General features: G+C 47.3%; 3 protein-coding genes across 4 annotated transcripts in view; 1 reads left to right on the top strand and 2 right to left on the bottom strand.

The window, feature by feature from the left end:
- The window catches only part of LOC108574975 (putative inorganic phosphate cotransporter), an 11534-nt gene extending 4960 nt beyond the window's left edge, over positions 1–6574 (bottom strand). Inside the window, exon 1 of one of the 2 annotated variants that reach the window (XM_017937657.1) lies at positions 5959–6574. In XM_017937657.1, the coding sequence (XP_017793146.1) occupies positions 5959–6043 (85 nt within the window). In that variant the 5' untranslated portion in view covers positions 6044–6574. Of the gene's footprint in view, positions 1–458; positions 984–5958 lie in introns of those variants that run through there. The other variant, XM_017937656.1, reaches the window with a different exon arrangement.
- Positions 6575–7686: 1112 nt separating this feature from the next.
- Positions 7687–13570, top strand: part of LOC108574851 (protein PTHB1) — an 8508-nt gene continuing 2624 nt past the window's right edge. The window contains exons 1-14 of the mRNA XM_017937496.1: positions 7687–7865; positions 7932–8095; positions 8162–8476; positions 8755–8870; positions 9027–9197; positions 9266–9519; positions 9602–9810; positions 9871–10145; positions 10209–10556; positions 11960–12268; positions 12340–12428; positions 12616–12898; positions 12989–13254; positions 13326–13456. Coding sequence (XP_017792985.1) covers positions 7703–7865; positions 7932–8095; positions 8162–8476; positions 8755–8870; positions 9027–9197; positions 9266–9519; positions 9602–9810; positions 9871–10145; positions 10209–10556; positions 11960–12268; positions 12340–12428; positions 12616–12898; positions 12989–13254; positions 13326–13456 — 3093 coding nt within the window. The 5' untranslated portion in view covers positions 7687–7702. The remainder of the gene's footprint in view (positions 7866–7931; positions 8096–8161; positions 8477–8754; positions 8871–9026; positions 9198–9265; positions 9520–9601; positions 9811–9870; positions 10146–10208; positions 10557–11959; positions 12269–12339; positions 12429–12615; positions 12899–12988; positions 13255–13325; positions 13457–13570) is intronic.
- On the bottom strand, positions 10487–11603 carry LOC108574962 (dynactin subunit 5). Its single transcript, XM_017937640.1, has 5 exons — positions 11447–11603; positions 11178–11365; positions 10987–11098; positions 10664–10871; positions 10487–10566 (listed from the first exon to the last, which is right to left on the bottom strand). Exons 1-4 carry the CDS (start codon positions 11492–11494, stop codon positions 10674–10676), a joined length of 546 nt encoding a protein of 181 aa, XP_017793129.1. The 5' UTR covers positions 11495–11603; the 3' UTR covers positions 10487–10566; positions 10664–10673.

The raw sequence follows: 13570 nt of genomic DNA, 5'->3' as shown, positions 1-13570 counted from the left end.
ATAGTTCGTTGGACGAAATAAAAGAACATCGAACAGAACGATGTAATAAGAGAAAAAACGAATAAGAGGGAGAGAGCAAACATTCACGCGCGATCATTTTTCACGCAGTCGCAGCAGGTATACCAATCGAACGCATTTTACTGCCCAGGTTCGAGGTTCGGTGAAAAGGGAAGGAGCAGCAGCATAGAGCGAAGGAAGAAAGAGAAGAGGAGAGAAAAGAGGAGAGCGGAGAGTGACGGCAAGAGCACGTGGTTCGAGGCAAGGCGACGCGCTACGACGCCACGAGCGTGGTTTACAGGGTAGAGAGAGCAAATTTCATCGGGCCGGCAAACTCGTTCGTTCGACTGTCGAACGACAGGCTCAGCCACAAGAGGCAACTAATCAACGAGGAGAGCAAACTTGAGGGAATTCCTGGAATTCCGAGAGAATAAAAAATAGTGTATACTGGATTGGCATACTTTTCCGTTTTCGCGTAGGTCTGTCCTCTTCCTCTAGGCCCGGTTGCTCCCACACCAGCACGTGGCCATTTCGTCCTCTATTTTCTCCGTTCGCTCTCTCGTTGCCGTTCATCGCACACTCAAAACGCGCACGCGATCACACACGACCGATATACAACACGATGATGACGACGATGGAGAAAGAGCAACGGAGTGTCTCTGTTCTAAATTATCACTTGCGAATCGCGAAAGTGATTTTCGATCTCTGGATCCTTTGGTTCTGAGGATATTTCGACACACGAAAGAAAGGGACGTGATTTTACACGTCCCGCGAAATTTTCACTGACAATAAACGAAGAAAAGTGGCACTAAAGCGCGTAATGTCGCGCTCTCGTGCTTTGGATAGTAATGACGAGACACGCGACGGCTACGGTGACGACGACGACAACGCGACACTTGGTCGAGATACAGGTTCAGGCGCGAGCAAACTCACTGTGCGCCAGTAATATCGGTCTCTGGTCGCTATGAATCGGTTGTTGGTTTCGTGTACTCCCGATAACGATGATTAACACGATCTCGCGGTCGGAAGCGAGCACGCACCTGCCTCTTTCTTTCTTTCTCCCTCGTGGAAGCTCGCGGAGAGCGTCGCGGAAACCGTCGGGGAGCAACGGGGGACGCTCTGACGAAACGAATCGTCCGACCGACCGAGACCCTTGGGCCAATCACCGCGCGACCCTTGCCAATCCTTCGTGCTCGTTGGACGCGCCAGCGCCATCTGCTGTCCAAAGCCCGATTCCGCCAATAGAAACGTTGCGCGCGACTACGCACCTCTTGCCATTGTAATTTTGAATCGCGTTTCGGTTGCGCTGAATTATTTCTCGATCGCTTCTGACATTGCGTAGTGAATGTTTCTCCGCTAACTCTTTCAATCAATTCGTGCTCATTTCCTTTCTAAGACTTTCACTTTCGCGAGTTTCCGTAGTTGGCCGAGATGAAGTCCCGTTCAAAAATATCCACGAAAATTACGTAATCGAAAAATTACCGGCAAAATTATAGCGTGAAACGTGGCCGCCTACGTGCGTCTCGTTTATTGGTTTCGATTATCTTTGCAATTGACGCTCGGTAACGTGATTCGCCGATCCAACGATATTGTGATCCACACGAAATCCTCGGAACTCGTTATCTTCTTTTCAAAGCTAAGCTGTTTGGAAATGGCGTAATTGCAATCGCGGTCGCGTCATACATCGCATATTACGAGCATCAAGAATCCGCGCGCAATCGAAAAAAAAATACAATCTCTCTCTCTCCCTCCTGTCCGGTTATCTTTCCCAGACTTTGCTACATTATCGCGACGACGAATTCTTTTGAGAAATGCGGTGAGTCACCGCGAAGATGTTCTTGTTGCGTTTATTTAACAAGAGACTCGGTCGGCGATTAACTGCAAGGTCGTACCGGTGTTCCATTAACCGGAAGGGAATTACGCGGCGTAACACTTCAAATTTCATGATTCATCACGAGATGTGTCGCCGCGTCATCAATTTAACGAGCGTCCAGAATTCCGCACGAATCGTACACGGAAATTGCATCGCGACGATCATCTGGAACGGTGAAAAGTTCGTATTAACCGCGCCACCAAATTGCGTACGAAAATAAATATACGCGATGTGCTATTGATAGAATCAGAGATCTCATGTGCCAAAAATCGTTGCAACGTGCACCAGTGCACGGCCACACGAGCCACACGTCAACCATTTTGCTTGCAAATTGCACTTTTCGTCTTTTTGGTTGTCGTCATTGTCGGCATTGTCAAATTGTTCATGGAAACGGTCGATTTTCGAGTACGATTGTCCCGTGCGATGACGAAATTGGAAAACTGCGGTTGATAAGCGCGTACCGAAGTCGATTTCCTGCGTTTCAGTACATCATGATTCTGAACGTTTGAAACATCGTTAATTATGCTTCGTTGTGTAACACATTTCGTAACTAGGTGGAATTTTTCCAATTCGTGGATCAAGTAAACGAATGTACGCTTAATGCAAATTATCGCCAGTCGATAAAAATGGAAATGACTAATCGACCGCGTTGTCACGGTCGATAATGTGAGATCGCAGACGAGATATAGACACAGACAGATACAGAATAAACCTTGCATCTTATGGGACTTTTTGTCCGGAGCTTTGGGGCTGAGAAGACCCTTACCATTTTCTTCGTGTCGTTGCCAACGTTATCGATTCAGTATAGAATAAGATTACAACAATAGTAGCGATTGGAATTGGAATTAAATGTAACTATTAAGTTACTTTGTAGATGAATTCGTAGGTATTTGTAGATGAATCATCACATGCACGTGTTCTACTGTTGTTCTACTGTTCTACGTGAACAATTCTACTCACGCAATCCAATATATGTGTGTATCATTATACGTAAATTTAACAAAATTTTTTACATCTGTCGATTTTACCATCTTTGATGGTTGGATTGTATGTAATTCCTAAAGTCACCGCTTTATATCGTAGAGGGCATAACAAAAACTGAATTTTACACGATCGGTATTTCAGAACGTTAGGTGCAAGGTCTATCCTGTACCTGTCTGTGGTACTACTACGCAATGTATGTAGTGTCGATAAGGGAGATGCTCGTGTTTATTAACGCGACTTTTCGCGAGCCGGAGGGAATCTATTGAATTTTCGTTTGTTTCATTGGCAGTTTTGCTTTCAAATGGACAAATAGACGGGTTTTTACGCATTTTTATCTCGGTGACGTTCCATCCTGGCACGACCTCGATGCTCTCGAGCCTCGATTCCACTCTCGCTTAGGCTTGACTCGACTTCGTGTCATGCGTGTCAACAGGAAACGATCCGGCCCCTAAACGCATTATTCACTTTGTAAAGTGGAAAATAACGTCCGCCTCGGGCGAAGATCGGAGGAACGTGGAATGCGCACGGCAGCCTAGCTGCGCCGGAAATGTTCGCCGGAACACGAAATTGAAAGTAATGTGCGAAAACGTAGATGTCTAGACAGTCTCAGTCTTGGAGTAGAGCGTCATGGACCTTTCCTTTCTTTGAACTTTTCAAACGATTCGTGTCAAGGTATACTACACGGCTTTCGCGATTTCTGAGAACGCGTGAACCGCGGCGACGTTTTTCAAGTTGCAAACGTTGTCCACTGTTCTCTTGCAAAACGTCTTTTCGACTATCTTTCTTTTCCTGCCAGAATGCGATTATTTCATCGGACTGACCGCGGTGACTGTGATTAAACGCGTTGGCGTCGACCATCATCGGCGAGGATCAATTAATGTGGCGGCGGTGGCGTCCACCGCTATGGAACATTGCTCGCGGCCAGTACGTTCGAGGAGACTCTCGCATATAACAGAGTAGCCCGGCTGCATATACGTACTTACGTCCGCGTGAAACTTTCTACTTTCGTGCTTTCGTCGACGCGTTGCCATGTGACACGCTCGAGTGAAGGAATCTGGCTGGCCCGCTATGATAGATCTTCCCCTCTGGTATTCGATAACATTTCAAAATTGTGTTCCCGATAGAAGCTACCTCACGTTCGAATTTTCAAATCGCGTAGAAGGTCGCGTAGGGTTAAAAGAAGGAAAACCGTTTAATTTCGATTCGCAGTACGGCGTGGATTTGAACCACCTGTACGGTGTGCCTGCTACCTGCGATCGATTAAGTCATTGCTTATTGGAATTCCGTGGCGATTCGCGCTGTGCCGATCAATTGTTTCCGCCTGGCTGCCTGTTTGTTATTGGCTGCGCACGTTTCATCCGCTCCAAGAACACAACGATTACAGTGCTAGAGAGCTACTACTCCGTCTATAATACATTATTCAAGAGAACGTAGATGAGAGACACAACTTTCCGTCCGTTCTAGCAAGTTGCTTTCAAGGAGTAGCGATTATCGTCCATGGTCTTGATCGCGAATTAGTTGGCCTCGAGAGCTTCGAACTTTTACCCCCTGAAAGATAGGAAATACCGATAGGATCGGCGCGTGGCCAGAATTGCCCCTCGTGCATTCCTGTAGCGAAAGGGCAAACAGGGAAGAGTGATGTCGACTCGCTGCTTGTAGCGAACGTGAGCGAGAACCGTAGAAACAAGGTCGGTCTGGACTACGAAAGAAAAAAACTAGTCCGTTGCATATTTATGGAGTACCTAGGCTCGCGTGCGTCGCAGTTAATCGAACTACATACATACTATAGTTGCCGGATGGGTTACAGGTAATGCGTCTGATTCTGGTTTATGTGATCTTAGATGAAAGTTTCGAATTGCCTAGATTTGAAAACATTAGCCGACTTAATTTTCGACGTTATCGTTCCTGCTGCGGTATCGTGCGCATCGATGTAATGTGTCGAACGCTAGATAACCGCGCGCGGTTCGCCGCACGTGCGGCAACGATTAGAAAATACGAGATTCTATACCGTATACAAGTTTTGGCCGCTTATATAAATGGAACGAAAAGAAACGTTCGATAAGAGGCATGGACTTTGACGAGACTACGTTCGTCCAGATTCCGGGTACTCGTTCGGTAATGGTAAAGGAACGTTTGATGGTTCCGTACAATCGGTGGTCACGTACGTTCTCGGTAAAAGAACCGTTTCAACCGCGTATTACCTGCCTTGTCAAAGTCCGACGAAGACAGAGTCGTGGAAAAGTAACGAGGTGTAAGAAAAGAGTGGTTCCCAAACGACAATTAGGTTGCACAATATTTTTTTCAAGAGAGGATAGACACGTAAGTACAATCTTTGATGTCGCGGGCGACATTCCTACGTATGCAGTTGCTTCTTTTCATTAGAATCGCCGATCGATCGCGGCCCTGACATGAAACAAGGGCGCAAGCAATCTGGACGTGAGAGCGGGATGCGTAGAGATCGGTCGTAAATCGAGTGGGACGAGCAGAACTCATTTAACCAATGGCAAAATGTGCTCTTTTGTGCGTTGCGTCGCATCGAGCATGTGTCGTGCCGCGGAAAATTATTTCGAGTCAGCCAGAGAAGGAGGAGGAGGAAGAGGAGACTTGCGACACGCCGTTCGTATCACTAATTTCACCGTAAATCTCGTAAAAAACCAAGGTGATCGCATGAGATAGTGGCACGGCAAGATTCGTTGTTTTCACGATGCATTATCTCTGGGATATTGCGCGCACGCGTCTTATACCTGATCGCGGGAGAACAACGAACCTAAGGATGGATGGAACGTGAACCTAGGAAAATGATAGATCATGTTGACGATGAGAAACAGCGGAATAGGAGACTGAGAGGGGGAGAGACAGAGTTTGTTCTTATTTTTGATTAACTTGCTTTGTTCAGTGCGTTTTTAGTTCAAGATATAATTGATAATGTTAATGGTTATGCAAATAGAGCGTGTCTTGTTACGTAAAGAGAACGCGATGGCCCGCGGCGCGAAACCAAACAGGAGGAGAGAAATTCGCGAACGTCAAGGGAATATCGGAAGACCGGAGATCGATGGAGTAGGAAGGGAGAAAAGGAAAGGAAGAGAAAGAAAGAAGGGACTCACCAGTTGGCACGGATACCTCGGTCTCGAACACCTCGGGCCTCTTCACGTCGGACTTGCGGTTCATGAGAACGCCGTTAGTGGACATGATGATGCTGGTAGACGGCGGCAGCGGCGAGATCTGGTTCTCAATGGCTCGATCGCGATCGATGAAACACAAGCAAAAGCTCGCACGCCGGTCTCGCTGCTACTGTTGGAAATGCTGCCGAACTCGCGACACTTAGCCACAAACACCTAGTGGACGTTGACCAATTAGAACACACGATTCGAACCCCACCGGCGTCCACCGCCTCCCCCACGCGTAGATATCGCATCTCCTGAATCGAATAGCCGCGGGAAATCAAAGAATTTCGCCGTTCTCGAGCCTTCCAATTTTTTCCTCCCTCTCTTTCTTCATGTCCCGCCTTCTGCTTCCGTCCCTATCTATTCCCTGCTTCTAACCTGGCTGCGTTCCGTCGCGCTGTTCTCGCCTCTCTCTCTCTTTCTCTATCTCTGTGCACACCACGGGCCTACTACTTCTCCCTCTGCTTGCACTCTATGCCGTGGTACCACCGCGCGCACTGTATGGAGTAGATACCTTTGATAAACGATCTCGACCATTCCTCCCTCTCGATGCGACCACCGCTCTCTCGAAACGGAGGAATTTCCGTGGAAACTAAATTGCAAATGGCAACGATTGCTGGTGGCGGAGGACTAGATCGAGGAGCGAAAGTTGAAAGATTCGTGAACTCTCGATGATGAATGGAGTTTTCGTTGACACGTAATGGTAAATCGTGCTCGATCAAGCCTACAAATTATTCCGAGCACGAACGCTCTCGCTTAACGAGAGACCTCGAGGTTGATGGAAATCAGCGATTCTCGCAGCGTTCGCGCTCACTTGCCTCGACCTCGTCGTCGTAGTCGTAGTCGTAGTCGTAGTCGTAGTCGTCGAGGGTCGATAAACTATGGTCGTTTAGCGGTCCACCACGCCTCAGGGATCCGTGCGTTTCAAAGTTTCGAAGAGGCGCATAAACAAGGGAGAACAACGGGAGCTCGTGACGCACCTGAGCTTAAGCTTCAGATCCGGTAATCCTGAGCACGCGTAGCTCATCGCGATAGCACAGTGTCGCAGCCCACCACCTCCGCAGCCCCTGATACGGACAACTCGATGGGCTCGGCGGCGCACGTGTCAATCACTAACTCGTCACGCGATACACGAGCCGGTGCAAGCGGCGCGCGCAACGTCAGTTTTCCTCTCGCGAGTATCGCGTTGCAACCTACTCTTTCTTCCATTTCCGTCTCACCTCGCCACCGGTGCTTCTCCATAAATCCTGGAAACAATCCCTCTCTGCTCAAACTGCCAGCTCTATAATCGTGATAATCGCGGCCCAGCTTAGCCACCTAATCATCTACCATCTACCATCGGTAGATCGATCGACGAAATCAGACGATCGAGGATCCTATTCTATACTGCTTCCTTCAATTTACCGTGTTACGAAGCGGCGACGCCCTGTCGAACCACCGTTTTCCTTTCGGTTAAATTATACCCCTGTAGTGGACGCGAAGATGATAATGAAGACGCGGCATCGACCGAGAATCTATTATGTTCGTAGCAATATGTCATTTGCAATCGCATGATGGTCCAACCAAGCTTCTGAATATTTCACCGCTCACGATACGTAAGCGTGACGACCGTGGCGACATCGTCGAAAGAGAATCTAAGCGAACGTTAAAAGTGCGCTACTACGGTTCTCTTCGCATATGCATCATGATTTTTTTCGCACGTATCTTTTCTTTGCTCTCTATACTAGCCCATAGTGCGTTCCTTCCGTTCGCATTTGAGATGTCGTCCGTGCAGCTAATCGACGACGTTATCATAGTTTTGTTTCCATCGGTAATGCTATCGGTGCATCTCTGTCAGCTCCAGCAAGGTGAGGAGAGTGAATTGCGTAACACTTCACACCTGCAACCGATTTCTCTCTTTTACACGCTTACAGACGACGTGATCGACCTTTCCAGGATAATGTCGCGGAAGGGATTGACGCATGAGATCCATCGCGACCTCGAGGAGTTCCTGACACGGAGCCACGACAATCGGGAGCACAAAATGTTGTACGTGTTGGACCTGGACTGCGACTATGCGCTTCCACTTTTGAGATCGGTACGTCTCGTGCTGGTTAGAGTGGAGAATTTGAGAAAGAATCAAGTTCGTTTTCACAATTCTCAGGCAAACGCTACCGGCATGTTCATGGCACCGATCAAGTGGTTGCTGCTTCAAGATAACGCGACCATAGACATATTAGAAACGTTCAAAGATATGGCCGTTTTCCCAGACAGCGAGGTGATTCTAGCCAGAAGGTTGGAGGGGGCCAATCACTTCACGGAAATAACGTCCATCTACCGCCCTAGCCCGCTTCGCGACGCGATAATAGAGAATCGAGGGAACTGGACGAGCAACGGAGGAGTTCGTCTGGCAAATATTCATGCAACCTCGCGACGTAGGAGAGACTTACTTGGAACACCTTTAAAATCCTGTCTCGTGGTAGTGTATCTATGTTTGTGGTTCAACGCGGATATCGATTACTCGGATTTCCGAGCGTACGCAGCGAGTGACTTCGATCTAACCGATCCATTTTTATTTCGGATTAAGTAATTATATTCGACTGATTAATTTGCCGGGTAAACGATAAGTCAGTTTGATAAGATACCAAGAAGACCGGATAACTGGTTTCGTGATTGTACTCGTCCGCCAGCGGAACGGAAAATTCACGAGCATAGATCGACGCGATAAATCACCGTTGCATTTGCATGTTCCTACAGATGACCGATCCTGATACGATCAACCATCTAACCGATTACGAAAATAAGCACATAGATCCAGTTACGAAGGCCAATTATCCTTGGATACTGCACATTGTCAGTCGAATGAACGCAACGTGAGTGGTTGGTGCTCGAGCACTTCTATCCTTCTATTTTTCCTCTCTTTCTTTTAGTCAAAAAATCTCCGTGTCAGTAGCGTTCCGAGACGGAATTGTTTGGCCGGAGAAAAGATACGTTTCGAATAAACGCTGCGTCTTGTTTTCACGGTTTAGCGTTACCTTTCGTATATCGAACACTTGGGGATATCGCGAAGAAAATGGCTCGTGGAGCGGCATGATGGGGATGCTGCAGCGTCAAGAGATCGATATAGGAGGCACTGCAACCTTCTTTATAGCGCAGCGAATCGGTGTGGTTGACTACGTGCAACTGTACACTCGTACAAAGTAATGATCTTGAATTACTAGACGGAAATAGGTAAGGGTACCTGTACGATACATAAAAATTGTTCCAGTTCGGCTTTCATATTCCGTCAACCCTTGCTGTCGACCGTCAGCAACATTTTCACGCTGCCGTTTCAGCGATCGGTTTGGATAGCGATTGGGATTCTTCTGCTGATAGTGCTAGGCTTGCTTCACTTCACGTCGAAGTGGGAATATCATCGTGGCGCATCGCTGGCCAGGGCCGAGTATTGGCAGCAATTCAATCCGGCCGAGCAAACACTCAGCGATAATTTTATGGTAGTATTGGGAGCGGTAGCGCAACAAGGTGTATATTTTCGACCAACTTCTCCCCTCGATGAACAAACTCTCTTTTCTTTCCCCAAAATCAATCGATTCATTTCACACAGGATACTCTTACGAGCCATACCGTGTTTCCCCCCGAATCGTTACCCTGATGCTTTTGATTGCTGCTCTCAGCTTGTACGCTTCTTACACGGCGAATATCGTTGCTCTACTTCAGTCCACCACTGATTCCATCAAGACTCTGACCGATTTGTTCCATAGTCCATTGAAACTGGGTGCTCAAGACGTAGTCTATAGCCGATATTATTTCAAGGTACGAATATATCGTATATCAGTAATGTATTTTCAATGATCCCTATATATCTGAATGCAGTCCTTTGATGATCCGATAAGAAGGGCCATAGTGGACCAGAAGATCGAACCCAAGGGTCAGAACACTTCGTGGATGACGATTCAAGAGGGAGTTCATCGCGTGAAAAACGAATTATTCGCGTTGCATGGGGAACGAGGTACGGTGTACAAGATAATGCAGGAAACGTATCAAGAGGAAGAAAAATGCGGAATCACGGAGCTTGATTTCATTAAAGTGTTGTTCCCTCTGTTAGTGATACAAGTTCGATCTCCGTACTTGGAGATCGTCAAGAACACGTAAGAAGATTCATACGATAACGGCAACAGTGATTACATTGATAAACGACTCTCCATTTTCAGGGCTCTTCTGTTACGCGAGACTGGCCTGAAATATCGCGAAGAGTACCGACTATACACGGAGAAACCCAAGTGCCAAGGTCAGACGAGCTTCATCAGCATAGGCTTCACCGAGTGCTACTTTGCGTTGGTCTCGATGGGTTACGGCACGCTTCTCAGTCTCGTCGTGTTAACGCTGGAGCTACTCTGGCACAAACAGTGGGAATTGATGAGCTTTGCTTCGATAACGGTCGCTCCTCTTTGTGATAGAACGGCCGAAAGTGACACAGCTGCCTGGGAACACAGTGGCTCGCTCGAATTCCTCGAGGAGGAGACATTTCTGAATAACGCAGGCGAGAATATGGAACAGCAGCAATAATAACTGCAAGGTTTCAGTGATCGGATTCAGTGAACCAAGAAGCAACGTAACAAAAAATGTAATGAACAAATTAAATTTTTCTATACATTGTTCTTCTTACGCGAAATATGTTATGTGCGGGATGGTATAAAGTGTTGATAATAATTCTTTGTAAATTCTTGCATAAGATCCAATGTGCAATCGGGTAAATCCTCGACACATTTCGCAGGGTTGCCGGCGAAACGCGTGAACGACGGGACTACAGTTTCCGGTGGAACGACGGCTCCATCCTCAATGTAGCAACAGGCTTTCAGGACGCACCTCCTTCCCTGCACAATCAAAGTACGATTCTTACCGATGTATCGCGTTAGCCCCTTTATAAATATATATATACAATAGGTCCCGTTCAATAAAATTTCCGGTGTATGTTGTATATGCACGTACGATTACTGCGTTTTTTCCTATATATACGCAAGAACCGACGATAGCTGCGTTTACCACTGCTCGTTCCCCCACAAATACGTGGTCGCCTAATGTCAGTGGGAAGAAGGCAACGCTGAAGAAACGAGAAATAGTCAGAGACACATCTTCAACAAACATTATATTGCATTTATCTTTGCTTTCTGGCTACCAACCCTCTGCTGAATTTTTTAAACGGTGGCCTTATGATAGCGTGTTTGCTGATAATGCAATAACGTCCGGTTCTAACGTTGGCTAAATCACCTCTGATTATTGCATCCGACTGTACGATCACCTTTCCGTACAAAACGATACCTTGCGAGCCACAGAGAACTGTCTGTCTGCTTACCTTGTTCCCGGTTGCCTGAAACGTCGAAATCAAGCGATAGGTTAGGTTCTCATTTTTAACCTCAACGAATACTTTGTTTCTTTCCTTTTTTCATACCGTTTCGACGTATTCCGCCTTGTTGTAATACACGTCCTCAGGTTCCATGTCGATAAGAGTGCACTCCAAATTTTTAAGCCTTTTAACAACAAAAATCCCATATAATAATTAAAGAATGCCACCCATAATCACCATTGACGCCTTTATCTGTCAGTGCATTCTGCTACCGTAAAACTGAACGGTCTCGCCACCTACCGGCAGTACTAGGAATCACTAGACCCGCCTTGGCGGTAAACTCGATTCGATTTGTTAAAATTAATGCTGTTGTGTCGTACACGTAAATCGTGAAATACGTTCCACTTCTGTAAGCAAATGGTCAGATTCGTTAATTGGTCAGGAACGTTCGCTATGATAAACTGGCATCTGGCTTCGACCGCGACGATCGAATGTCCACGTGACCTAAATTAAGTAGTATCAAGTCGACGGGAGTGGTGAAACCAGAGTGTTTTCAAGTGGTAACGCCATGGTAACGGAAGGGTGGAAAGTCGTGTTAAGGGGGGGAAGTGTGGTCAGTTGGAAGGTAAAGAAGAGTCGTTTGATATTAATGATGTCGTTGTTCAAGACGAAAGAATGGTGGCGGACGAGGTGCGGAGCGAACGAAACCTTCGACAGGTACAGTCTACTAGCGGTTCCATTATTCGGAGAAGAGAAGAAGGACATCTTAATAGTGGGAAGTTACGATGGTTACTTGAGGATGTACAGTCCTTCCTCACAGTGGCTGGAGGAAACAAAATCGCCGACAAACTACAAATCTACGGACTTGATGATCGAGGCTCGACTTGGCAATTGTATCGTGGACGTTAAAGCGGGGAAGTTCGTCTCGTGAGTGTTCTTTCGTTGAAGATTTTGAAAGCCGACGAACGTGATTCGAGTAATAATTGAAATAATTGCAGGGGATCCCAAGATTTACGTCTAGCAATATTAACGTCTTCGAAGCTGCTCGTATATAACGCGGTCCTGGTAGAGGAATCCACGGAATACGGTTTGTTCCTTGTTTCGAGAAAAACAGTTGGAGAAAGATCGCGATGATCCTGGCTTTCATGAAACGCGAAAGATTCATAAACGGTGGACAATTCGGCGACAAGTATCGCCGTGATCCTTTCTCTGTGTTTCTCGTGGAGGAGAATTTTGTTTGTAATTCGGACCATAACGTTCGTCGTTTGCGGCAGGTGACAGGTGCGAATTGAAGATCGTCTACGAGCACACGTTGGCTAAATTTCCGGCCTCGTTGACGATAGGAGCATTCGGCGGTGTTCGCGGCAGGGACTTTCTCTGCGTTCAATCATTGGACGGCACGCTTCTGTTTTACGAACAAGAGATGTTCGCGTTCAGCCAAGTGCTCAGGAACCGTTTGTTAGCCCAGCCAATTGTGTATGTCTCACGGCACGACGTGTTCGTCACAGCCAGCTCCTCCTGGTTCCTCGAGTGTTATAGGCACGTGCGGATTAATCGGTGTATATGTATAATAATCGTCCGCATCCGTATCACGTGGTAGCGGCTCGAGCAAGACGTCTGATGTATGGCGTGTTTGTCGTTGCGTAGGTACCAGAGTATGGCGGAGAATACGAGACGCAAAGAGGAACGAGACGAGCAACAGCGGCCCTGCGGCACCAGTCTGGAGCCAGATTGGAGTTTCAACATTGGAGAGGCCATTTTGGCTATCGAGGCTGTTACGTTGACTAGCTTTGAGGTTGGTATCATGGTACTCGGCGAGAGACACCTCTACTGCTTAAAGGACAATTGCGCGTCGGTGAAGTACGCGAAGAGGCTCGAATACAGGCCGCTCTGCTTTCGACCTTACGTTATTGGTAATTGGCTCGGTTTTCCGTCGAGATGACTGTTAGAAAACGAGCGCGCTAATTGACCACGATGCTTTCAGAACCGGATGGGAAGTTGATGGTGCTCGTAATCGCCGACACGGGCACTCTGATGATTTACGAGGGCAGCACGCTCAAGTGGTCAGCGCAATTACCTTTCGTACCAGTTACCGTTGCCAGAGTTCAGCTTCAGGTAAGTCGAGTGCGCGACGATCCAGAGGCCTCCCTGTTCTCCTTCTTATCCTCGACGGGCATCGATTTGTCGTCGTTGAAAGAGAGGGAGAGAAGGAGGGAGGGGGGGGGGGCG

The sequence above is a fragment of the Habropoda laboriosa genome, unplaced genomic scaffold (genome assembly GCF_001263275.1).
Source record: "Habropoda laboriosa isolate 0110345459 unplaced genomic scaffold, ASM126327v1 scaffold210, whole genome shotgun sequence".
NCBI classification, from domain to species: Eukaryota; Metazoa; Arthropoda; class Insecta; order Hymenoptera; family Apidae; genus Habropoda; species Habropoda laboriosa.
This window is presented reverse-complemented; position numbering and strand designations above follow the sequence as displayed.

Coding starts and splice junctions, on each gene's coding strand:
- LOC108574962 (XM_017937640.1), bottom strand. CDS start 11,494: ATGGAACCTGAGGACGTGTATTACAACAAGGCGGAATACGTCGAAACG. Junction 11,366..11,446: donor AGGCGGAATACGTCGAAACG/GTATGAAAAAAG, acceptor TCGACGTTTCAG/GCAACCGGGAACAAGGTAAG. Junction 11,099..11,177: donor TTTAAAAAATTCAGCAGAGG/GTTGGTAGCCAG, acceptor TCGTTTCTTCAG/CGTTGCCTTCTTCCCACTGA.